The following is a 27,674-nucleotide window of genomic DNA, read 5'->3' as shown; positions in this document are numbered from 1 at the left end:
TAGTGTTCATTTGAAACTGCAATGCTCTCGTTGCAAACCCTTCCGTGTTGTGGGGGAAAGAGGGAGACAAAAAGACATTCCTTCCAGGTTACAGCTCGCAATGGAATGTTCAAATGCTTAGATATCTTATGCATTCTGTTGGATATGTCCTTTGCGCAGTGTCCTCTGTCCAAGCTTTTACTGGTTACTCTCTTCAGGACTATATATAAAACATACAGTTTCAGACATACAAGGTCTAAAAGACTGCCTGTGAAAGAAATTGGATGACTAAGGGAAACATTCAGTGCTATTTTTAATTTACACAATGCGCTGTTTGTCCCTTGCGGGCATATTTCCACTTCAAAGGCCAAATTCGCAATAGGTTGATTGTATGTTTAGTCCGAATGCCCTTTGAATGTTGCATAGCTGGAATCCATATTTCACCTAAAAGTTCTTCGAGCTAGAAATGTGTTTTCAGTTTTTTTATTTTATTGGTAAGAGGACATATTTTGCAGCTCAAGCTGCAATATGCCAAAGAGCTTTCTAAAATCAGACCTAAATGCGTAGGGTGATTAGTTAATGGTTAGTTTCTTCAGCTGCATTTATGCCACTTTCTAAAGTTATGTTTTAGTTATGTAAGATCAAGGTCACTAGTATGAATTTAAACAAAGTCACCTCTGTGTAATTGGTATATGTGTTGTAATTCTGAGGCAGGTGCAAACTGAGGGGCATATTAGCAAGAACCTCTTTAGAATTACCGCTGTTTTAGCGGCAGGAAACTGCCGCTAACATGGCGATAATGGGCTTGCTAATATGCATTATAGAATTCCAAAAGAAGCCCAGGTTAGATGTGCAGGACATCTAACCTGCCCCGTAGATTCTTGGTTCATGATTGAGTGGGATCTGGTCACTATTTCAGGCTGGTGGGATGGAGCAGAGGACAGGTAGAAAAGTGGGTCACCTTGGTGAAAGTTTTTAACTTCCGACTTGGCCTACTTTTTGGAGGTCAACATCATCCAGCTGGGCAAGGGCTAAGAATGGAACTGGAGAGGGTCCCTGAAAATCTGTTGACATCATGAATCTCCCACTGAAGCTGGTGGGGTTATAATTAAAAAATTCTCTGCATGGGAAAAAGTGGAATTTTATGTTCACTGAGGTATTTTCATGATTGGGATGCTTTTGTCACTTTGCCCTGATCCAAGGTTTCATCTTCAGACTTAAGGTCTGATTATTAGTTCCACTGTACCAAGGCAGTGGCAGTCCCTTGAAGACTGCTGCAGCAGTGATCTTGCACCTGCCATATTACAATGTTCTTGATGGGCTGGTGGCGGTCTTTCTGGCAGTGGTGTGTATTTTTTCATATATGTGGATGCTGGTGTGTACTTTTTAACTAAACAAGTGTTGATTGCACACACTGCATGACACATGTGAACAAATACCTACTACCCATTGCTGGAGTCTGGACCATATGTGCCCAATCTAGTCAATGGGTAAATACTGCAAGACAAGCTTACCTGTATTTAGGCACCAGCAGTGTTGTTTTCTACTGGATCAAGATGCTGCAGTGAAGGGGAGATCTGGAGAAAGGGATCCAATTCAGAGAATGAAGTGAAGGAAAGGGAATGGGTGAGTATGCACCCCAAATCCTTCATTTCTGCCGTCTCAAAGCCGGCAGTCCCACTGCGGCGGTGAAACTTCCTTGTGCCACCTTGGCAAATGTACTTTCTTTTTCCATATGTCACCTCAGTTCTTTTACACTGCAGCTCCTCAAGAGCACAGCAATGCTCCTGGAATACATGTTATTTCGTCACACATGTGGATGGAGCAAATACCCACTGCAGCTGACATATAACAATTAACTTGCATGCCACTGGGCCATTTTTAGAGCCACTTCCCATGACCTTTTCAGAAAGTTAAAAAAGTTGATTAGGTGACTCTAACGCACACTACATAACGTTAGGGGTAGCCACAGGTACTATACAACTGTTTTGAATTTTTTTGTGGTCTAACAAGACAATTTCTTTCATAAGTGATAACATATAGTTACTTGTATTAGCAAAGCATTGCCAAAACCAACAGGTATGGCTTTTATTTCAAAAGTCAACCCACTCGTCTTAGCTTTGTCAGTGCTTCTAGAATAATAATCTCCCACCTTTAGGATTGCACTCAGTGTATAAAATGTATTATCGTGAACCTTGGTTATATTCCTCCGCTTTTACAACTGAATATATATTTAGTTAGTTGAAAAGGAGTATTTAGAAGTTGTAAAAGCTCTTCGCTGGAAATTCTAAATAAAATATTACTACATTAAATGTGTTTCTTTTTTACAGCAGATGAATGCCAGTTTGATATAAAGCTATTGAATTCCAAGCCTATAATTTTCTTGTTCTCAGCCAGCTGCTCATATCTGCAACTGCATAATAGCATATTATCCACAAATATCTCAATGTTTTCTTTTGTTTAGAACATTAGGATGCCCATGATATAAATCAAATAGCGTTTTTTTAAACTTTACATCAGAGTTATTTTCAAGCAAAATATTTGTTTTCCATTTCTTTACATAAAAACTATTAATAACTTTTAGCAGTATTCAGAAATACCGTCCAAAACGTGTTCAAATACAAATCTCAAGATATCATACTGTATGAATACTAGTACTAGTATTTTGTTCATTTTTTCACTACATATGTCTTATATTGGCCGTTTTTAAAGTATAGGATATTGGTGGCACCTGGACTCTAGATATTTTGTTTATTTGTTATCATTGTTGTACAACTTCTTCCTTAATTTATCAGTGTCCTGTAAACTGAGATTACTTTGAGGCTGATCACTGACATGTCATAGCTCAGTTAAATATCGTAAGATAAATCTTGCAATACTTCAGTTCTCCACACATCTAGACTTGTATCAGCTGGCTTGCATTTGATCTATTGGAATCTGTGTCCCAAAGCAGTTATGTTGCAGTCAAAGCTTTCAGATGACCCATACATATCATCAGCGTCAATGACAGAGTTATATTCAGTTCCACATCACAAAGAAACTTGGAAACTGTCTCTGACTGACTGCCCCCTCCAGGTGTGTCATCCAGCTACCAAGTTTGAATCATCACCTCTGTGCAAGACTGACATCTAGATCCTCCCATTCTTGAAATTAAAACCCTGTACATGGTGCACGTGCTGCATGTCAGGGACATTGGTAGCGTGATCACGTGCTACGTGCCTGCTGTGTCAGTTTTATTACCCTTAAGATAATATCCCAGAAGCACTACATTCTGCATACTCTTTACTGATGATGTCACCTCGAACACACTGTTACAATGCTAAATGTACTTTGTAATGTAAGTAGATCCAATAGTCGTATGATCAGAATATAACACACACTATTTGCCAATTCTTTCACAAAACGGGAAAATGTAAATTACACAACAACCTTTTCAGCAGCAGAGTTATGAAGTGTTCAGCTTCAGTCAGATTTCATGCAGCCACAAATTGATCATTTTACAAGCGTCTGATGATGTACGAAGCAACAAACAGGTTGTCTGAGTAGATGAGAAAAGATCTAAGTGAATGGAACTTGTAAAGCTCAAAAATATTGAGCACATTTAGAGTGGAACTAGTGCTTTATCCCACAAAGGGGGCCAATGAGAGAACGGTGAATACACTCTTGAATGTGGTAACAGATGCTTTTAATTCGCCAAATTATAATTAGCACAGGGCAGAAGACTAAAAAGCAATCTCCAGGAATAAAGTCCATACTCTTGCAGGACAATGTTTTCAGCTAATGGGGTAGAAATCCAGTTGTCAGATCGTCCAGTCTGAGTTGAGATGGGCAAAGCACCACAAGATTAAATTTTTATTCATTTACGAATAGTAATGGAAATCATGAGAGACTCTGTATGTAACAGGCAAATATCACAATTTTACTCGTTGTTAGCACGATTTTCAGTGAAGGAAAGCACAACAACTGAAAGGCAATGAAGACATGTTGTGGCATCTTAATGTTCTGCAAAGTATGCCAAGGGTAATATATGGTCAGTTGGGCCATTTGGCCAAGTAGGCCGGTGCCAGTGATGCCTATATTTCATTTTAGGAAGTTGTAACAAGATCTCGTTGGCCCATAAATATGAAGTTTCAAGGTTGTTTACCATAAGAAAGTGTCTATTCACCCTTCCGCAGCACAAATAGTACATCACCTCTACTGTTTAGCCGGCCACAAGATAAATAGTAGAGATGATGTACAATTTGACGGGATGCAGGATAAAGAGGGAGAAGAAAAAAGGGACTCCAGGCAATTGTAGGGTGGAGGCCATCTTGTAATGGAAATGGGACATGTTTGAAGCATTTATAAGTAAGTTCATATAGAAATGCACACTAGTTTGTACAAAGGTAAGTGCATGGATTAAGCTAAAATGTTTATAGATTAAAAAATCGATTTTCAATAAAAAAACACACAGTATTTTAATATTCGAATGAGAAATGCAGGCATCAAACTTCTGTTTTGGAAACATCAGCGTATGGCACACAGTTACATTGTGCTACAGTCAGGGAGTATTTGACTGTCCACAAAGAATAAAGAGTATAGTTTAAAAGCATGTTACATAACTGTTTTGTTTGATTTTTGAGGGTTGGTCTATTTTTGGGCTTCCTATGATAGGCCTTATACTAGTGTTTGACATCTTTTGTAGAGAGGTTGTGCTTGCTTAGTATTTCACACCTGGCAACAGAGCAGCAGTCATCAAGCAGAAGCAGAAAAGGTATGCAGACAGATATATTGCATTTGGGCCACACAGGGAGGCATACTTACAGTAGACAATGAGAGCCCGATTCACAAAGATACTTGTGTGCAGTGAAGTTATGAGTGTGGAGTCTCTGCGTTTGTGCCTGGATCTCCACACTACAGTTCTCCATGCAGAGATTCTGCAATGAGTGCATAGACTCTACACTCATAACATTACTATACATAAGTACCTTTGTTAATCAGGCTCTTAGTGCTTCCTGACACAAGCCCTTGCATCACAAATCCCTCGTCAACCACAGCCTCCAGAATGACACAGGTTTGCGACTACAGCCTCACAGCTCTTCAGAACCAACGCATCGCCTCAACTGTGCGACTCATCCTCGATGCTGGATTTTGCATCATAAGCACTCATCGACTGGATCCTCAACAATGAAGCAGGACCTAACATTGCAGTTCTGCAGCACCTTGGAACCAACACATCACCTTGGCTGTGCAGCACATTCTTGGCACGATAAATAATAATAAATAAATAATGCCACATTTGTAAAGCACAAACTTACTACCCCTAAGGGTATCCAGGCACCGGGCACCATCGGAGAGATTAAGGGAGATATTGCCCAGTCAGATGATGCTAAGCTGAGCTGCCGCTGGTGCCCGGGATTGAACCCCAAGCCCCATGCACCGGAGTTAGCTACTCTGGCCACTGCACCACACCTCTCCACAAGGTCCGCATGGGACCTCATAATGGGCCACAGCAGAACTCAAGGTGTGTTTGATCAGTGGATCTAGCGGGGTCAATGTTGCCGGACTGTGCTTCATTTGCGGTAGGCCTGAACTAGTAGCTATGTGCTTTTTGCGCTATTTTTAATGTTATCTTAAAAATGTACATCTTCGGTTGTACTGATTGGATTTCTGTGGTTTTGGTCTTGTTTTAGTTATGAAGTATCAGCCTATTTTCTGATTCTGGTGTGGGATCCTTTTGTAGCGTGTTTCCACTGTGTTACTCTATGAAATGTTGCAGAAATACTTTACACGCAGCCTCTAAGTTGTTTGGAGTTTGTTTGTGACTTCACCCTGACAAGGATTGTGGTTTCCACTTTCTGCGTCCGATTTTGAGAGAATATATGACAAGTGTCCTCACTATATCCAAGTGATGTGCCAAATAGCAATGCTTGTCGAGTTGTAAAATGTATCTTACTTATGGTACCTCAGAATGGAATAAATTGTTTTTAGATTCTGTCACCAATGGCCTTCTGTTAGCTAAATGTGTATCTTTTATGTATTCAAGTTTCAACTGAGTTTGTTTAATTTAGAAATAGTAAGTGCCCTGTTTCTGATTTGCTGTGCAAATTTGTCATATGCAGCCTCATGAGTTATATATAAGTATGTTCAATACATTTTATCTAATTATTTAAAAAAGAATTGCTAGAACCAATGGAAATTAGGAAAGGTAGTGCTTATGAGTAAGAATATGACCACATTTTCTAAAAAGAGGCCATTATTCACAGTGCTAAGCACTACCAAATAGTTTATAGAGTCAGGCACTATTGTAGCCCAATGATAATATGATAGGGTTGTCTCTCTAGTGGCCTGCATTTTTTCACCTGAGCACACCTTTGCAATACGTGCTGATTGCAGGCTTAAACCTACATTTGGCTGAAAAATTAAAGTAGAATGACCAAATTATATATTATGTTGGGGTCATGTCAAAATGTTTGAGGATCATGATTTGCACATCAGACTCATGAGATGCTCTCTGAGTTGAAGTGTTTTTTTCATTCTAATCATGTCTTGAGAACTTTTATGTTTGACAAACAGCTATTCAGGGTTCAAAAGTCATTTTCCACCTTAACATGTTTGCTTATTTATTAATTTTATTTCATGGTTTTTACAGCACTGCTGCTGTCTAACAATGTTGCGAGCTTTACATAGAACATTATAATTATTAAAAGGGAATATGCATCAATATCAAGAGCATATTGTGCAAATTTGTAAATAGTGAATCTGTCATATCTGGGCCACAAGACAGTATTTTGTCTTGAAAGTAGTTTTACTTTATTGCAAGATCCTGTGTGCCATTTAAGAGTCAGCAAGCAGATGATATATTTTTTATTTAAATAGCCTTCAAGTAACCAAACAAGAAGCACCTGAAGAAGTATTTCACATAAAATGTTGTTGATTTTTTAAGATTAATGTATGTGGTAGGTTTCAACTGAACCCAACCACTGACATCTATAAATAACTCCCGTGAAGAATCAGTATAATAAGGTGTATGCTAAATAAATTATCAAAAATATATTTGTACAATATAGAAGATGATTCAATATAATACATATAATAAACTAAGATATATATCAAAATTCACTGAATGATCGTGAAAGGTCAAAAAAGCACAACCATCACCTAATAATCACAGAATATTAATCAAATGTTATTGAATGGCGATCATTGTTAATGGGTAAATCCACTCAACCAATACATCTCTTAAACCATAATTCTTTCAATGATTAATGTGCATTTAAATTATGTTGTGTTAAATACTGGTCAGAGTGAATATGTCATTGATGATTCAGTGTCTTGCGACAAAAAAGTTGCAATAACCATCTCCAGGACAAAGTAACAAAGAGTGCAACAAAATATACATAATCTTCAACATGTAAATTTAAGACCAGAGTCCAAGTGGATGTACCACTCACATGCAAAATTCAAAGACTTTGATTCCTTCTGATCTGTTTTGCCCATTTACCAGCCAGTCCTGGTAGAAACATTTTAAGACCATTGGGTGTATTTTAATCGTAGCACATTTGAACAGTTTTCATTTTTGGACACTCAAAGCATCTTCCAATTTCATACAAGTGTAGAAGTGCCTCCAGGTCTAATGTTAAGTTTATCTGACCATGCAGTTATATTTTTCATCATGTGTCACCTAAGCACAGAGCTTTGTCACAGCAATAGCTCTATTAAGAAACATAGAATAGGCTGGAGGAAACCATTTCAGAGGAACGTTTCTACGTTTTGAATAATTACCTAACTGTTGATATATCTGATATTAAAAGGATCCATCGTGGTATTATCTTAATTAACCCTTTCTAAGTCTAATCACGTAATAGGTTAACACAAGCAGAGGCACAACGTGCAGGAAGCAATCTATTTAATTGAAAAGTAGCTTTAAAAGGTTCCAGAATATGCTTCCTCTTCTGAAGATAGTCAATATTGCAGCTGGATTTTTGCACGTGTTCCTTAATAAATTTAGCTCTTTCATAGCTGCATTGTCAATTGATTGCAACAAACTATGGATTGTGGAGGTGTCTTCGGCAGCATTCAACTTCAGTGGCAGTTTCTTCTTGTTGATTCAGGCAACTAGTTATATGCATACTGCATTATCACTCTAGGTTCTGTGGTCTCATGTAAGGGATCCATCACAACTCAGTGTTGTCCCCACTACCGAGTAATATCTACCTCTCTTTAATCTCAGCTCATTCTGTCATTTGGCTTGCAGTTCATCAATATTGGTGACCAATAGGAACTGTTTTGGAGAAACAAATGATTGTCTCTGAGCATATCTGTTCTAGAAAATTTATTAAAAGACAAACATGATGGTTCTAGGGAAATAAGTTCAGAATAATTTACTCCTCCCAAAGTTAGAAGACAATTTTTATACCAGGAAGCGAACATTTTGCTAACCTTTCAGAATAAATTATTGTATGCTCCTCGTTCTTGCTTGAAGATTCATCAAACGTTATCTTTTCAATGGAAAAACGAAAACAACGATAATTTGAAACTATTTTCTCATGACTGTACTTTGAAATTATCTTCACCTTATCACCACTTCTCACTCAAGTTGATAGAGAAGTCCAATTGTTTTTAGCTGCTACTTCATTACTGCTACCACTCATTGATGAAACAATTTTTGGAAGCATTCCAGCGTAGGCGCATGTTCAGTTTACTGAACTGTGCAAGGTTAATCTGATAATTCATGTCCAATGACAAGGACATCCGTTTTTACAGACTAAGATCAAACATGTGGTTGAGATATGGAAACTTTGATCTGCAAATTAATGTCAGAGGAAAATACCACCTTTCTAGGTCACAGAGAAAGCGATACTTCTCGTTTTCATCTTGAACATTTTAGTGTCCAATTGACCTTCTTCAACATTGAGACATAAAGAGAGCAGTATGTAATGTCAGGGTCTTCAGGAAAGAGTTACAATGCTTCTGTGTGCTGAATCGGTGTAGCTACTATGTTTTTGAAAGACAATATAGCTTGCCGTGCAAATATCTCACCTGCAAGGGACATACAAGCAGACAACTATCCCCAAAAACTACAGGCAATGGAAGTATTTTTCATCAACAAAGGTTTTTAAACATCCTAATTTCTAAGTTTTGGGGTTGGCAAGGTTTACAGGCTGACCTTTGGGCTTTTTTACAGTGTAATCTTTAAAACTGTAGAACTTTGGTAGAACTTCGGTTCCACTCATTAGATTTTTGTCATCTTGGTCTTCTTTTATTCATAAAGTTAATTAGGCTCTATCCTTCTAACCTGTTGTGGAGTCATTTTGGGTGGTGTTTTCACTGTTTTACTGTTTAAAATATTGCACAAATACTTTACATATTGCCTCTAAAGTTAAGCCTGACTGCTCTGTACCAGGCTACCACAGGGTCAGCACAGGTTAATTTAGGGTTTACCTGCTTCTTACCCTGAGTAGGATTGTGATTGCAGCTTGACTAGGACTCACACCCCAGTCAACCTACAGCCCAATTTCTAACAAGTAGTAAATTCAGCACCAACCATGGCTAAGCAATGAAAATGGAACATCTTCCCATAGAAAACAATAGAACCAGAGACTTCAAATAGAACTCCATTGAAAATAATGTTAAATTAGATTAATGTACTTTAATTTTAAAAAAATCTATGTAAATTACATTGTTTGTAAAATAAGTAAATCTATTTAAAAATAAAATATGTTAATGATAAAATATTTTAATATCTTTAGTTAAACATAGCTTGAATTTTTAAAAAAATATCACATAATTCTTTTTATACATTTTGTAATTGGTGATACATAATAATTAAATACAAACATTTTACTTTATCTCAGATGTAGTTAAATACATCTTTAAAATTGTTTTTATTTCATTTAAAATATTTTTATTAATTTAATAATTAGTTTAAAAATGAATGAACAATTTAAAGTCACTATTAGTAACTTTCTACATGTAGGCAGAAGTCTCAACCACCATATTTAAAGTGATTTATAGAATAAATCAAAATTAATTACATAACAGTTTAATACAAATAATGCCAATATTGATTTGTAAATTCAGTGCAAAGGTTTGAAAGCTTAACATGCTAAACTAAATGTTCAAATGAAGTAAAAAAATATGTTTCAATTTTAGGTAAATATTCTAACATTATATTAAACTACCGTAAAAAAAATAATTAAAAAAATAATATTTCCTTGGGGATTTTATTTTTAAGTTTAAACCTCTATTATTGGTAGGATATTGCAATATCAGTCATTGGTCATGGGTAGGGCTGGATTTACCAAAGCTCTGACTTTTTTGGGTCCTTTTTTGCTGTAGTGCCTTTAAAGGTGTACTTTATGAATAGAAATGGGTTTACTCTTTTGTGGGTGGAAGCAAGTCCTTCGCTAGACTTCTCCTCACTCATCCTTTAACCCCTCCCCCCCTTTTGCAGTATCTTCCATTTTCCTGCCACTCCCCTGTGCACTCCTACATTTATTACTAAAGGATATACTTACATGTGTGGAGTCTACGCAGTCTGGGTGGAGATCTTAACAGAGAAATAATAAGAGAGGCGGAAGCTGAAACGTTTTTAGTACCATTATAGTACTACAAAACATACTACAAAATGCAGCTTGTGTATAGGCTCCAAAATATGTAGGTCTGAACATATACTTTGTATTTCCTAATAACTTATTTGCTGTAAATCCTCCCATTTTATGTACATTGTTACGTTTGTTTGGAAGACTAATGTTGTCACCGTTGTGGTAGACTCTCTCAGGAGCGAGTAAGAAATCAAGCGTCCAGCATCCCAAAAGTGGGGTAAAAGAGAAATGTCATTCTCATAGCACTCCTTTCATCAAAGGCACAAGTCTAAATGGTTGTTACATCGAGTTTGAGAGACTGGAGTGGAAGAAAAGCCACATCAAGATTAGAGAGGTCCTTCACTTTTTTTTAAAGATCTCCTTGGTAGCATTTCGGACATTGTTGATTTGCATGATGAAGTTGTCTGTGAAAGCAACCTGCTTCACAATTTATTCTCCATAACAATCAGGTGTCCTCGTAATGTCCACTTTCTAGTTGTGATTTTATCTAGCAGGCATATGTGATGAAAGCCTCATGTGAGGGGCTTGCCATTTGCATGCTGACATTGATAAATGGGATGTTGACATCACAGCTGACCTTGGCATTTGCTTATTGAAATAAGTTCGACGTTGTGTGTTTCAATAAAGATGATTTAAGAAAATTAATAATCATTTTCAAGAAACGTTAAAAGTTACATTGTGTTCTGATGTCTTCATTTTTATTCAAAGCGACCTTGACTATGTTAGTCAGCCTAATACCTTTTAAAAAACAAAGGGTTTCATAAAATGTATTGGGCTAATGTATACTTTACTTTAAGTGCCTGCCTGCTCCTGCCCTTGCTTTTGATTGCGGTTACTTTAAAAATAACTTATTTGTATAATTTATTGTTAACATAATCCATTTTTCATGTAGACTTTAATAAAAAATGGTACATAAGCTGGTATAAACCATGAACTTCCATATACTCAGTAATAATTATTAGATGTCCACAAACAAATTGCTGGTTAAGAGATCATCCCTCTTACAAAAGCTTTCATCCGCGCCAATAAATGTCAACATCTTTGGAAATACACTATGGGCTGATTACATATTCCCATATCCCATAAATATCATATCCAATAAAATTAGAGACATAGTAAAATTTAACATGTAAGATAATTATTGTCTATTACGTGCTTTGCCATGAAAATGGCAAATAGCCTTCGGATTTTTGTACTTGCAGCACCCAAATATGAATGTCCTGGTAAGTATTGGGCATTATTCACCTGTAAAATTCTGGAAGGTTTGACCTGTCAAAATGTAATTGGGGAGAGGGGCTACAAACTATATCTCAGCTGGTAATTGAGGTCCTTATTATGAGTTTGGGGGCACAATCTAGCTCCCGAACGCCAAACCCCTGCTTCAACTCCCTGCCAGATTAGGAGTTTTCTCCGAGAATGGCGGGTGGTTCTTTAGCATTCCCAGGGCAGTGTCTATGAAAGAGGCATTGCAATCGGAACGTGAAAGGCAGTACCTACACTGCATGGACTTCTGAAATCCATGCCGTGCAGGTGCTGGTATGCATGCACACAGCGGGCACATGTTGTGCACTTCTGTGTGCAACCATATGGCGTGAGGCACAAGGGAGCCCTGAATACCCCCCTTTGTTTCCTCACTGTCAAACTTTTCATGGCGGTCTCACCACCATGAAAAGTGTGGCAGTAAGGAAACTCGTAATATGCTTGGCAAGGGCCGCAACAGCCCCACCAAGCACATTGCAGCCTCTAGCCCACGATGTCACTGTCACGGATCTCTAATCACTAGCAGTTGCAGTGGTTCCAAGGTGGCCTGACTGCCCTGGTAGTAATGGGGTGGAGGGAAGACAGCCACTGATGCAATAAAACCCTTAAACATTGGACCACTTATAACTGGGACCCCACCTAAAACACAAATTTGAGCAATCAGGATCGGCTTTAGGGCAGTGTGCTTGGTGCGGTTGCTCTAAGCGCTGACCTGGAGGAGAACACTGACCTCATGGGGGGGGGGGGGGTGCTGTGTTTAGCAATAACAATTGATTGAATTGCAAATGCTGCTTGTGCACCCAGCTTCCAGGCAGCAATAAAAATGTCATGATAACTTTTGTGATTAATGTTCCTGCTAGAGAAAGAGACCAGAGTTTTGTCTAGTGGCAGTTTGGACTCACCATAAAGTTGCTCAGAGGGTTAATATGCCTGCTGCAAAGATCCGATCTGTATTTTATGTGATTAGCTGAGTGGAATAGTAAAGCAAGCCTTTTCCAGCACTTTAAACCCAATTAATTGTAATTGAGTGAGGGGCTATGGAGAGGTGAAGTGCCCTTTTGCCAGGTGGTAGTGAGGGAATCCGAGAAGGAGGTCATATGGGTTTGGGACGCTAAAAAGATTGTTGCGCAGGGTGGCACCAGCACTAAAGCCGGTCCTGTGTGGGGGATCGCAGTTGGGCAGTGATGTGTTTATGAGGACAATCTTTTCCCAACCATAATACATCTTATATTAATAACATATTGGTTTATCATATAATATTACTGATAACAGATGAAAACAAAGTCTACTCCATGGGCCCAGTCCTGTGACCTTCAGATTACACACACATCTTAATTGCTTGAGCTTGTAATATGTCAAGCTCGAAAATAAAAACATTGCTGAGCCATCGGATAAAGGCACCTGTAAGCTGTGACTTACTTGGTTGTCTCCAAGATGCACCTAAGAACTTGCTAATATGTTCTATCTATCAACATCTCTTCCAATATATAATATCATCATGCTGATGTAAATTTTCTTCATAACTCGAATTAGTCTACCTGTAAATGTTCATTATATTTGTCTGTAATATACCTGAGGCCAGGTTTTGTGCTTTCTGAATGGTTATTTGCAGGTCTGGTGGAATTATCTGTCTTTTGCATTTACCCAGATTTATTTTAATTTTATGTCTAAATATTTGCTATTTGTCACTCTGAATATTTGACAGGTATCTCCTTGTAATTTGGTGTAACCCGTCGCATAATGTATTTAACCTACATGTGATTTGAATTGTATGCTTAATGATTATTTTTGACATTATATGCCGATACAATTTATAGAAAAAGAAAATAAAATCATTGCATACACTCTGGGCATGAATACTTTAAAATATATTTTGAAGTGTCCTAATTGTTTTGCATGCACAAAATATAACCGAAATCACATAACCTTTATCACTGTTTTTGTGCCAATTAGGTATGTTGCTACTTCATCTTCATTGAACATTTTAGTGCTTCTTGCGATCTTAACCTTGCTTTCTAAAGCATACTGATGTCCTTGAGGATGCAGCTCTTCCGGGAAGCAGTGACATCTGTCAGAGTCTCTGTTTACTGTGATTATATGAATGTATAAAAAGTGTATTTTGACTTTGAAAGATAGGTTTTCTAGCTGTTTTTGTTCGGGGGTTGAATTTCCTGATTTTAATTCATCATTTAAGAATTTCACACTCAAGATATTCTGTTGGCCATCCCGTAGAGGCCACCTTAGTTCTGCACCGTACATAAATTGATGAAAATTGCTCACCAAGTACATTACTTCCATTTTGCAGGTGTACCGCCTTCCTACTTTTGTCACCTTCGATGTTTGTTTTGGTAACTGTCATGATCTGTGGCCTTGGCGGGCCTTCCTGTGAGTTCAGTACATTGGTTAATTCTGGGAAAGCAAAGGCTGTGCTCCACCGTGTCAGTGTCATTTGGCAAAAGGCTTTGCAGCCCTGGATGATGCACTATGCATCAGTGCCTAAATGCAAATTAAAAGTCCACTGAGCTCCCAAGATGTTTCATTACGGAGGCAGTCATTTTGAAATTGTACATGTTTAGGGGCCAGATGTACCAATTTCTCACACAGCCCAGTGAAGCAGCCACAAATGTGGCGCTGCACTGCATGAGAAAGAGAGAGCAGGAGAGCCCCTAATTTGCTGAAATGATTGCACTCTCCTCCCCTCAAACTAGCGGCGGCGCTGAAATTATCTACCGGGCACCACGGAGATACCTTTGCGCCATAGTGCAAGGGTGTCTCCGTGAGTCTTGCATAGGTTTTGAACTGGAAGGATATCCTTTTGATACAAAATACTATGCATTATTTTTTATTTATTTTTTCCACGTTGTATGTGTGCTGTACAGTGGAGCACATATGCGATGTAAAGTAAAGGAGAAAAAAAGCATTTCTCCTTCATAGCACCTGGTAGAAGGGTGCGCTATTTTCAGATGCTAAACCCTGTCTACTTTATTTAGTAAATTGGATATAGCATCAGAAACGTTGGGTGGTTGCAGGGGATTCCCCATGCACCACCCATGGTATGCCCTCTTGGCACTAAAAATGTAAAGCTGTCATATGCTGCTTTGCGTTAATATTCACGATATTTCCAGAGCAAAACAATTTCAGCACTGGAAAGAAAACCGGACAAAAAGATTGTATGCGACACTATTGTGGTGCAAATGTGGTGTCAAATTTTAGTACATCTGACCTTAGGGTTTCTTATAGTTTTGAGTGTCTTTAGTCGGTAATCAACATACTTTGTTGCACCAGCCAGAACTTTGTTGACAGAGCTTTTGAAATCTTTGAAACTGTTTGTTGTCATTTGGGAGCACGTTTTGAAGTTGGAGTTGAATACAAAGAAGTAGTCTCAGGAATGTAAATAAATCTTGGAAACAAACTGATATTTAAAGTGTTGTTTCAGAAATCGACCTTGATGATTGATAAAAAATATTTTTGGGTTATGTGAGAAAATAGAATGATCCCCATCTCCTTAAACAACTGCTGACATTTCTCATGGTGTGTATTGCTAGATATGGAGCTTCTGGTTGGCTAGGGTATGCACCTAAGCCAGGCAGAACTCACCACTTTAGTCAGGGCAAGTAAGATACACACCAAAGATAACCTGTGTTTACCTTCTGGTAGCTTGGCGCAGAGCAGTCAGGCTTGTCATCAGAGGCAATGTGTAAAGCAATTACGCAACACACTTATACAGAAACACAATGAATACCCCACGAAAGAGTCTCCACACAGGATTATGTAAAAATAGACCAAAAACAACATGAATCAATAATTACTTTGGCAAATCTGCAAATGTCAAGTATCACAATGAGTGCAATAATGGACAATCTTATAGGCTGCAAATGTCATGAACCCTTATTACTGTGCGTATTATGCAGTCATGTTACAGTACTTATCCTGAACAATGAAAGGCAAAAAAGACATACATCCCAACATCAAAGCATGTAATGCATTAGGTTTAGAGGCTAAGCACATACAGTTGCAAGGAACACATAGGTACAGCGCACCTGTGTTTCTATTCCAGGTTCAGGAGAAATAAAGTACCAAAAGCAGGTTACAGGAACACCTGCACCACTACTACATTGATTAACCGCATCGCTGCTGCGGTCATTTTTGCGCTGCGCGGCTTTTTTACAAAAGCCGCATTACATGACGAGCTGAGCTCGACATCCGCACACGCCCCCCGTGGCTGATGACGAGCTGAGCTCGTCATCAGCATCGAAGGGGTTAAAGAGAAACAGAATCAGCAAGATTGAGACCTCGATCAACTGCTGCACTATCCAGCAAATCAGTGCCCCCAAGGTGTATATGCAAAAGTGGGGGGCACATGCACACTGCAGAATTCAGTGGGGGGAACCTCACCGGGTCCCCCATGCCTGGGTCAGGTAATGCATCTTCCTGCAACCTTGTGATGCAGCTGTAACTAACCCTCACACTGACCCTAAGGTTTGGAGTCAACCAATGGATCACAGGCAGCTTTCAAAAATAACGAGGCAGGTTATGCAGCGTGTCCAGAGCCCTCTGAGGATGTGCAGATCGCTGTTAGGAACTCTGCTTGGAGGGCGGAGTTTGGAAAAAACTCTGCCTTATCCACATAGCGGAGTTTACCGGTACTCACCATTAGTCTAGAGAGTGCTAGTCACCATCAGATTCTAACACCTAGATATAAAGGCAACACAGCACTTCAAGGGTCTGCACAGCCCCTGAGTGAACCAAACTGACTGTCATCCAGCCCACCATGACCTGAGTTTGGCAGTCATAGCCCTAACCAGGTGCGATTATCCTCCCTGAAAATGATCATGCTTACACTGCACAACCCCATTCCTCCTCACAGAATCATGGGCAGCAGCAGCAGCAGGGCCTGGCTGTTTGCCTTCAGACAGTTATTGCTACCTGGCTCAGGTATCCTCCGCTTCCACCCCTGGCTCACCACAGAATAACCAGCCCACAAAGCTATTCCGCCCCAAGCTGTATGAAGTCACTGCAGAGTAGTGGAGGGCAGCTCTGACAGCGTTTATACAGCAAAGGCACGTGCAATCTCTGCAGCCAATCAGCGCTTCAGACGTCTGGGGGGTACACTAGGATTAGCTAGGCTACTGAAAGAGCTCCAATCTTAGGCTGTCTTGCACATCATGGGTCCCTTTTTCTATCAGACCATATCCAGCCCTGGTATTGGCTTTCAGGAGTACCTGAAACACTGCATATATGGACAAATATCATCCCAACTGAGTTGGAAATATAAATGGCATAATGCGAGTTCTCTGAAGGTCACTCTTCAGGCTTCACAAGCAGGTGAGAAATGTATTTGAAACCAATAACACACACACTTGGATGAGTCCCAAAGAAATTTGCTTCATTCTTCTTAAGACTTTGAATTGAACTGATCTCAGGCATCTCCATGAATTCCAAATCGTGCTTTTGAATACTGTGAAAGGTCAGTATCTTTCAGCCTGCATTTCGTAAAGCATTTTAAAATAACAATTATGTATTCAGCAATATAGGAGTGGGTGAGTGGAGTAACTCGATCCGCTTGTGGAACTCCATGGAATTTCACTGAGATGTTTGCAACTCTGAGAGCTCTGCCCACTCCTATATGGGGTATATCAGCCCTTTATGTGAGGGCCGGCCACATCCCAAACAACTGCAAATTGGGAGCATTCTCTCTCTCTCCAAGCCCAGAAAGACTATCAGTATACATATGTAACCTTGTCACACTCAATCCATCCTGTGTGATAGGTGTCTGGAAAGTATGCACACAATGTAGCTGTCGCCCAGACATGGATTACAGTCAGGCAGCAAAGCACAGAGAGTCATACACACATAGAAACTCATACTTTGTAAAAGTGGCATTTCTAAAATAGTAATGGAAAATCTAACTACACCAGTAAGCATGATTTATTACTACCATTCTAAAGAAACCAAACAATGCAACACTACTCCTTTCAGATTAGAATTTACCACTCAAACATATTTAAGGGAATTCCCAATGCCAGCTTATGAGTGAATTAGGCCTCACAGCATTGAGAAACAGAATAGGCTGTTTGTCACTACCAGGATATGCCAGACAATGAAGGCACATGTACTACCTTTTACTTACACAGGACACTGCCCATAGGGCTGCCTAGGGCCTACCTTAAGGATGACCTAGATGTATTAAAATGGGAGCTTACATGTTGGCAATTAGTTTTAAATGACAAGCTAAAGTGACAGTAAACTGTGCATGCAGGCCATGCGGTGACAGGCCTGAGACAGGTTTGAAAAGGCTATGTCTGTGGGTGGCACAAGCAGTGCTGCAGGTCCACTATTAGCATTTAATTTACAGCCCAAGGGTATATGATATACCACTATACAAGGGAAATACATGTAAATCAAGATGTAAACCAATCAATCCATGTTGTAGAGGAGAGAGCACATTCTCTTTAGTACTGATTAGAAGTGGTAAAGTGCCCATAGTCCCAAAGCCACCAAAAGGAAGGTCAGAAAAATAGGCAAAGGAAGGGAAAAAGTTTGGGGATAACCCTGCAGAAAGGGCCAGGCCCAACATGTATATATTCTATAATCACAATATTGGTATATGTTTAGGGAAAAAGTTTATCAATTGATTTACTGTAAATTGTATGATCCTGATGACTGGTTATTTATATTCCAGATTAATGAACAAGTGTGATTATATACTTTATTCAGAGCGCATGTTTTCAAATAAGAGAAGGTAATAAGCTAATCCTAAATAGAGATATACTGGAGGTAAACCAATTTCTATAGCTTGTATATATGACGCTAGACAGTGATATATGTGTTAAAGGTAGTAGTCTAGTCTTTAGCTATCCACTATGAAACAGCAGACGTTAACAAGATTTTCTCTTTCTGATTGCCTGGCATTACTAGAAAATACAAAATAATCACTCTAATCAAACACTTTGCATGAGCAAGTTTCTTGTAGGTTAATAATTAAGGGGTCCAGGGATTCCAAAAAGTTAAATATATCCTCATTTCTTACCTAGTCCAGGCATATGCCATTTCAAAAGTAATCCACCCAAGCTACCTCAATGTTTCATTCCTCAAGGAAAAAGGGTGGTTATTAGTCAAAGCCCTGCAACCCACATCGATTGAGACAAATCCTCTTCCAAGTCAGTAACCTGAGGATCAATCATTGAGCCCACCCACATATTGATTTTTCGGCCCCATTGCCCCAAAGAAACCACAATATCTTAGGGGTTCCCAAGTCTATGCTCAGAATTGGACCTGCTGCATCACACACCACTGACATAGGGACCCTATGGCCATTTGGATTCTGAGTTGGGATTAAAAGGACATTCCCAGAGCTCCATAATGGGTATTACATCAATCCCTTGCTTAAGAAAGTGTTCACAATTCTGCACCACCAAATTGGCAATAATCAGGGAGCAAAAGGTAACCCTAGAATAAAGGGAAGGGTCCAAAGAATGGATCTTCACATTAATAATATCACAGCTAGACACCAACTTTAAGGCCTCAATCTCAGTAAAAGAACTAATAATGAAACTTTTGTTTACCGGAGAGGATTTGTTATGAAATAACAAAATAAAGTCCAAAATATGGGATGAAACATTCTTCTCCCCACCAGTCCAAAATAAAGGTACTCCTTCGGGGAATCCATAAAGGAACCCTTTCCCTCTGACTGATAACTTTTGCCCCATAGATGAACTGGGGTCAAGAGTGCAGGTAGGCTACATTAGTGGTACCAGCATCAGAGTTTCTTATACACAATGATTAGACACCATATAGCCCTTACTGGGCCCACTTTTCTGGGCATTTATCTCCTAAGTCCACCTATCCAGACTACCAACTTCCCTATCCATGAACTCCAATCGGAGTGGGGGGTCCCACATCGCATTCTCCCATCCACATCTGGAGACACAGCTGCCTCACTAAGTGAGGTAATTGAAACGCTCTGAGGGGGGAGAGGCAGAGTGTGGGTAGTCAGTGCCACACCACAACTTATCATCACCCCCCTAAAGGAGCCACATTTGGTCTAATGGAACTATTCCAGGCACCACCTTCGAAGGGGGCATTCAAAGATCTTCCCTTCCCTACACTCTACATGGCAGGAACCAAGGGAAAGTGCAACCTTTTACTTTCCATTTGGGGAATCATCTAGTTCTCTGTTGCTTCTTTTTCTTAGTCTTACCCTTTTGATTACTTGTAGAACTATCCACCTTTACCCCCTTTGTTTCTCTTATCAGCGCACCAAAGATCCCCGTCACATTATGATATTGGGCGGAGGAGGTACAGGTAGTAGCCAGCTCTCCCTCCCACCCCTTGTCAGTCTGCACAACAGATCCATTGCCTTTCTCAGACTTAACAGAGTCTATTTTAAAACCCTTTTTAAATATTGAAAAATAGTCAATCTGGCATTGGGAGAGCGCGTATCCATATCCCCAAATATTGAATTTAAATGAAATTCTTTGTTTTCAAAATTACAAACTGTTTCTTGGGGGTGACAAACAAAGTGGTAAGCCAGCTTGGACAGAAACGTCTCTCACCCATCCATGGGCCACATACAGAATAGATGTATGGTTCTCTGATGATTCTTTAAGAGAGTTTGCTGCTGATATAAAGCTAGAAAACCCAACCTTACTCACATGCTGAACTTCAAACAAAATAGCATTCATCCTTTCCAGAATGTGGTCAGTGCTTAACACTGGTTTCTCCAATGAAGACAGAAGGGAACAGAGGGGCATATTATCAAGGGGGTTTATCTCCGCTTTTTTGGCTTTAAAAGCCAAGAAAGCGGAGATAAAATTATCTCCCTATTACCTAGCTGTCGCTAACACCAGTTAGCGACAGCTAGTAGGAGATAGAGACCATCTTGGGCCCCGCTTTGCATGTCAGTGAAATTTATCACTAATGACATGCAAAGTGGGCGTGCCAAGATGTTAGCGAATGGAAACAGTCGCTAACATCGCTATCTCTTATTACCAACTTTTGGAGATATTCGTGCTAAGCGCGAATATCTCCAAAAGCTAACACCTGCCCCTGAGCAGTTCTTAGCCATGTTATCTAATGGTAGGTGGATAACATGGCTAAGAGCATTAGCTCGGTAATGCATGAATATCGCTGACTTTTCAGCGATATTCATGCATTTCGGCAGATTTTTATCGCTTAGGAGATAAACCTTGATAATAGCAAGGTTCCTAAGCGATAAAAATCGCCGCAGCTCGGCGATAAAAATATTGCCGCTAAGCCAACATAGCGATAATTATCGCTAGTTGTTGGTAATATGCACCAGAGAATTTTTTCAATACAAAGTAAGAAATCAGAAGGGACGCCATCCTCTCCATTACCGTTATTTACCTTCGTACAGAGCAAAAATTAATCCTGTTCAAACTCAGAGGAGGAGGAGCCTATCAAGTGACTTGAACTACAGTAGAAAGTATTCATGGAGAGATGCTGAGAAGGGGGACTTACATTTAAGAGACTCTTTTCATTTAACAATTTCAGTGAAGAATCTCACTCAGGAACACACTTAGGAACACAATTTGGAATGTCTCCCCAACCTCACATCCTGCGATATCAGTATCTAGGAGTGGTAAATCTTCCCCAACTCTTGTCTCTTTGCAGACAGCCACCCCTCCATAGCCATTGAGTTCAGCTCTCAAAAGTTCATCAGAAGCGGGCCCACACTTAAATCATCGCATACACCTCCCTCCAGAGATATAGTAGAAAGGCAAAAGACTTTGTAGGACTATTCATAAGGATTATGAGACAATTCTTGTATGATAACTAGAGCGACCACATCAGAGGAAGGAGAAATGATGGTAGACTGATTAACCACCTCCTGAATGTCTCCAGTCATCGAAGACACATCCCCAACATAAACATGGCCCCCCTAAAGACAGTCAAAGTCCAGGGAACCAGGCACAACAGGCTGAAAGGTAGCAACAGATCCAATAGAGGCATCATCCGCTACTTCAGAAGCAATACAAGACATTTTTTGAAAGAAACCATTAATAGCTGGATACAATTTATAGCGTCTCTGCTGAAGAACTTTAGTGCCACTATATGATTCCTTACATTTTTATTTTGTTTTAACTCAGAAGAATTTACATGCTCAAAGCGTAGTTTCATCAACAACATCTTATATTTGCAGTTCTTACGCACAAGCCCAGGTCAGGCCTGCACATTTTGTGGAGACCAAATCCTTCAGATAAGTTAAAATTAAAAAAAGAACACAAACTAATGGCTTTATTTTTCTACCCAGTCAGATCATGGGCGCCATTTTCTTTGGACGCATTGCACACTTGGTGTGCCACTGAATGTAGTGGGGAGATACATTCTTCATACATAGTGACAAAAGAGTGAAACAAACTATGGAACAATTTAATGAACGTAAACTGGCAAATCTAAGCACATTTTATTGTGTTCTCTCTTTCATCCGCGATTAGTTTGTAATTACTGAATTTCTTTCAATTATATGCAGTGTGCACCAATAATAGTATTGAAATAAATGCAACACTGAGAAGAAATGTCCATAGTCATTTAATTGAAGTAAAAGTGAAGTTATGAGGACATATCTGGGTATGTATTCCAGATAGAAGGTTAGTGTTAATAGCGGGTGGTAAATGACATCGCGCACAGAAACCTTTCTTGCTGTTTAGGTAATGGGGCCAATTAATTATAACTTTAAGAATAAATAAACACCTTGGTAACACAAGGGAGCTGTAATAGAGTTTGAATTAACACTCTCCTTATACAGTGTTATTACATGTCAAGCAGCATCTTTTGAGAAATGTTGGGTGTGGGGAGGGGGAGAGGTGTTGACAGCCTCGCAGCATATTAATTCCACATTAGTGCATGTTTAACCCCTAGCTACAAAGTGTTTTTCAGAAACAGTTTTTAATCTTCAAACAAGACTTTCGTATTTTAACAGGTGTGTTGACTAGGAAATTTAGGACCACATTTGTGGAGCTCAAGTACATACCATTAAATTACAGAAAAACACAATATGAATGGTATATCAGGATATATAAAGTAAATAACAAAGGGGGGAGAGAGAGAGTTTGAAAATGGATTCGTTTTCCCTAGTTAAGTATGTATAAACAAGATGAATCCACTTTTTAGAATGGGGAGGTTTCCCTACGATGATTGGGATCACCAGAGTTTTTAAAATACCCCTCACACACCAAAAAGCCCCTTGGTGTCATTCTTCATCATCGGGGTCTTCGCACCCCTCTACGGGATGTGGCGTGCTGCGACCTACGATTACGCGGGAGCACTTATAAACAACTATGTGTGGTGTGTGTGAGTATTTATGTTTTACGTGCATGAGTGGTGAGGTTATCGGTGAGTGATGTTAAAAAGTGCCTGGCTCGTGGGGTTAACGCAAAAAATACTTTAATGGACCCCCGGGCTGGCGCTGGTAAAAGGGTGAAAGAAACGGAGGTGTAGTATGCACACACAAATCCCCACCTAACTCACGTTTCTCTACTTTAAAAATCGTGTAATTTACAAAAAGTGAGATATGGTGCAGGTTATGCAATGAACCTACAAATTCTCGATTCTTGTCGCTATTTTGCTGACTGTTATGTATTGGTTCCAAAGCCTCATGAGCCTTAGGAAACGTAGAAGTCCTCGTGCTGGTTCGCTACCAGGTCTGAGAGAGAATGCCTCCTGACTGCCCCATACACAGCTCCGTTGAGAGTGCCGCACTCGAGAATTTGTAGGTACATTGCATAACCTGCACCATATCTCACTTTTTGTAAATTACATGATTTTTAAAGTAGAGAAACGTGAGTAAGGTGGGGATTTGTGTACCCCAGTCCTGAAGAAGGAGTTACGACTCGGAAACATGTTGACACACACACAGAGGAGGTGATGCACATTGTCCTGCATACTACACCTCCGTTTCTTTCACCCTTTTAACAGCGCCAGCCCTGGGGCGAATTAAAGTATTTTTTGCGTTCACCCCACGAGCCAGGCACTTTTTAACATCACTCGCGAATAATCTCACCACTCACGCACATAAAACAGAAACCCTCACACACACCACACATAGTTGTTTATAAGTGGTAACTTCGTAATCGTAGGTCGCAGCACGCCGCATCCCATAGAGGGGTGCGAAGACCCCGATGATAAAGCATGACACCAAGGGGCCTTTTGGTGTGTGAGGGGTATTTTAAAAACTCTGGGGATCCCAACCATCGTAGGGAAACCTCCCCATTCTAAAAAGTGGATTCATCTTGTTTATGCATATCAGGTTTTATAGACATCGCACCTGCAGGTGCCACCATGTTCTGTAAGTGGAAAGACAGTTTATTGTCTTTTTCAGTATGCACATGAGTCAAGGCCCAAATACGTACGGTGGAAAATGAAATAGGTGGAAATAGAGACTTAATTTAGGGGTGGCAAGGGGTTGCTGCTCTGATCCCTGTCTTGCTGAGTGCGACCCCTACCACTGCTTTTACGACTATTGGCCTCAGTTGTAGCAAAATCAGTGCCAAAAACACAGGGGGGGCTCTGTATTTCTTATTTTCTTCTCATTGTTCATTACACTAATACTGATTAATATTCTATTTTTCACAATTAGTGTAATAAATAATGGAGCACACCTAGCTGAATTTGGACCTTTGGTGGCAGCTACAGTAAGACAAAATTATTTTAAATGTTGTGTGCCTGCTTGTGCGTGACAGTGTGTTTTGTGAGAGAGAGCATGAGTATGTGTGAGCATGCTTGTCTGTATGTGTAAGCATGCATTTGTGAGTTAAAGTGAGCAAGTCAGTGCCAGGTGGTGAGTGAGATTGAGACTCAGATTTACAATTTTTTGATGCAAGGTAACGCTGCACCAAAGTTTCTGTGCTACCTCACGTCAAAGGGAAAAAGGAAAAATGAACCATATCTATTAGGATACGGTGCACTCTTCCTTCCAAGTGCGCAGGCGGTTTTTAGGCAGCCATATGCCAATGCAGACTCCCTTGCGCCATAGTGTTAGGGCGTGCAAAATCTGTAAAGCATTATATTTTTTTACTGGAAGAAGTCCCTTCCATTACAAATCTATGCTTTAAGACTTTTCCCATTTTGTACGTGTGAGGTACAATGCTGCACAAATGCTAAGTTGGAAAAAGGAGGAGAATTCAAATTTCCACTTTAAACTTTGTGCTGAGTTGTGTCAGAGAAGTGGCACAAACCCTGTGCAAAGTGTTAGGAATCCCAAGCCTGAATGTCAGTTAGTATCTGTGAGTGAAAATGATTCAGATTAATGAGTGATAGGAAGTGAGTGAGTAAGAATGAATGAGGATAATGATTCGTAAGTAAATATGAACAAGAGTCAGTGAGAGAAGGAGCCTGAGTGATTAAATGTGATGGAGAATGAGACGTGATGATCCCTAGCATACAGAAAGTAATTATTGTTATATAGAGACACCCAGAGCAAAATACTGGCACTAGCATACTTGTGCAATTTTTAACATGATAGACACCTGTGACAAAGTACTAGCACTGGCAGATTGAGGTAATTATTGGCATAAAGGAGACCCATGGAAAAATACTGTTAATGGCATACTAGAAGTAATTCATGGCATACAGGGTACTCGTGAAAAAACTAGCATATTTGAGGAAATTATTGGCATATGGACACTTGTCGCAAAATGATGTTACTAGCACAATGCAGGTAATTTTCTTCATAAATGTAGACAACCTGGTTTATGGGATGGAGGCAACCATGAGAAAATGTGGACCCTGAAATAGTGAGGTAATTTTGGATATAGGGGTCCTATTTATATGGCATATAGACAGCATAAATTGCAAAATTGTGGCACCAGCATATTTTATGTCATTTTTTATATAAGGGGGCATCCACAAACTATTGGGCCACTGATGGCAAAATGCTGGCCCTGGCACAATGGAGGTAATGTTTGACGTATGTGGAGACCCATACCACATTTTGAAAAAGTGGAGTTAACTCCTTGGGAGATAAGGTTTCATTTGCCTGGCACACTATGAGTCTATTTGAATATTTAATGAGTGCCCTTCCAGAGCATGTAGCATTTTAGCAAATTTATGTGAGAATGATGCATTTAAATACACTATTTCAACCATGATTTGATCACTGAGATGCCACTTGATTGAGAAAGAACCATTTATACTCCACTCTGGCTGTTGTTAACTTGCACAGACACATATAATATGACCGTACATTTGTACACTGACTATTGTGATGATGTGTCTGGGCAAAAACGCTTGCTTATTATTTATCCGATTTTATGTAATAAGTCTAAATGGAAGTGTAGATATGGTCCCCAAATTATCCTCTTATAAAATTGACCGTTCCTATTTCTAGTTGAACCTGCACAGATGTAAACTGTAATAAATGCGTTCCTCAAATAGCGACAACAATAGTGATAATAGTGAAGATGATGGTGATGATGATAATAATTATAATGCTATTTTATATAGAAAAGCAAACTTGTTTTTGTTGTCTGTGCAGACTTTATATAAAGTGCATTTAATATTTTTATTTTTACAGTAACACAAGGAGAACTCATCACATAAACATAAATAATGGAAAATCTTTGATTCAAAATGTGCAATATTACCGAACGTTAAAAATGTAAGTTGCATGCACCTTTTTTTTGTTTTGTGTTGTTTTACTGAATTTAAAGTTAAATAACAGCATGTTTGACATGACCTAATTCTCTCTTCTCATAAAACATCAATTAGATTTTAGATATTGGAGTTTTCCTACCAACTCGTAAACTCACCTTCTGATGTGTGATCCACTACATTTGTTGCCATAAAAGCCACTGTTGGGGTTGATGCGGAAGCCAACTTTGTTAGCTGAGTAGATATCAATGGAGTCATGCAACTATCCATTCTTGAAGTCACACCTGTATGTAAACACCAAAAAACACATGCTTAGTCAAATAGCATTTCCAAGAAGAATGGCACTTGCTAAAAAATAATTTTACTTCTTCTAGTTGTGCAGTTTTGTATTGAAACATCTTGTTCTACTTTATGTATCAATTGCATTTGAAAAATAAAGCGCATAGTGCAAGATGTATGAACAATGCATTTGGAAGAAGTGGACACCTGTCTGTGACTTCTTTTAAAAATGTTTTTTTTTTTTTTAATCTTTTTATTGACATATTTTTAGATATATTTCCGCCCTCTGGAGCCCAGAGGGGGCGAGGAACAAATGAAAGTATATATAAACAAAAAGACAATGATACATAATCATAAAGGATGCCCACCATATGGCTCGTTATAACCTAAAAAAGAAAAATCCTTCTTCATATCTAAATATTTACAACAACCAGTCTTTAACGGAATGAAGTCACTCTCCTTATGCTTACATATTGATACCGATTATACACAATATATACATTATACATTATATACAGATTATATACATTATATATACAATTCACACTTCTTCCTTCCATTTCGTTATTGGCTCCCATATTTCCAATCCTAGTTTCCTTGCATTTTTCCCTCTCCTTGAGTAGATCGCTCTTTCTAAATTAAATATACTCAACAGCCTTGCTAGCCATTGCTGGAATGATGGTGCCAATTGATCTAACCATGCTGAAGCGATACATAGTCTATAAACTGCCATGGCAACAAAAATAAAGTAGTTTCCTACCTCACTTCCGTTGCTCACGTCTACCCCTAACAGAATAGTTGCAGATGTTAAGTTAGTAGGTAGTTTTAATGCCCTTTGTAGGAACATTTCTATTTCCTTCAGTATTGTCGCTAAGCATGGACATGTTGCGAATATATGGATAGCATCTGCGTCTAAACTCATGCACCTAGGGCAGTTTATTCCGGTAGTCGCCCCCCAAT

The 27,674-nt window shown here is 39.3% G+C and overlaps 1 protein-coding gene across 1 annotated transcript in view; it reads right to left on the bottom strand.

The window, feature by feature from the left end:
• TCERG1L (transcription elongation regulator 1 like) overlaps positions 1-27,674 on the bottom strand; it is a 1,282,749-nt gene that overhangs the window by 624,823 nt on the left and 630,252 nt on the right. The window contains exon 5 of the mRNA XM_086920244.1: positions 26,594-26,719. Within this exon, the coding sequence (XP_086776370.1) occupies positions 26,594-26,719 (126 nt within the window). The remainder of the gene's footprint in view (positions 1-26,593; positions 26,720-27,674) is intronic.

Source organism: Lissotriton vulgaris, chromosome 5 (genome assembly GCF_964263255.1).
Source record: "Lissotriton vulgaris chromosome 5, aLisVul1.2, whole genome shotgun sequence".
Taxonomy (NCBI): Eukaryota; Metazoa; Chordata; class Amphibia; order Caudata; family Salamandridae; genus Lissotriton; species Lissotriton vulgaris.
The sequence above is the reverse complement of the archived record's forward strand: the minus strand, read 5'-3'. Positions and strand labels throughout refer to the sequence as shown.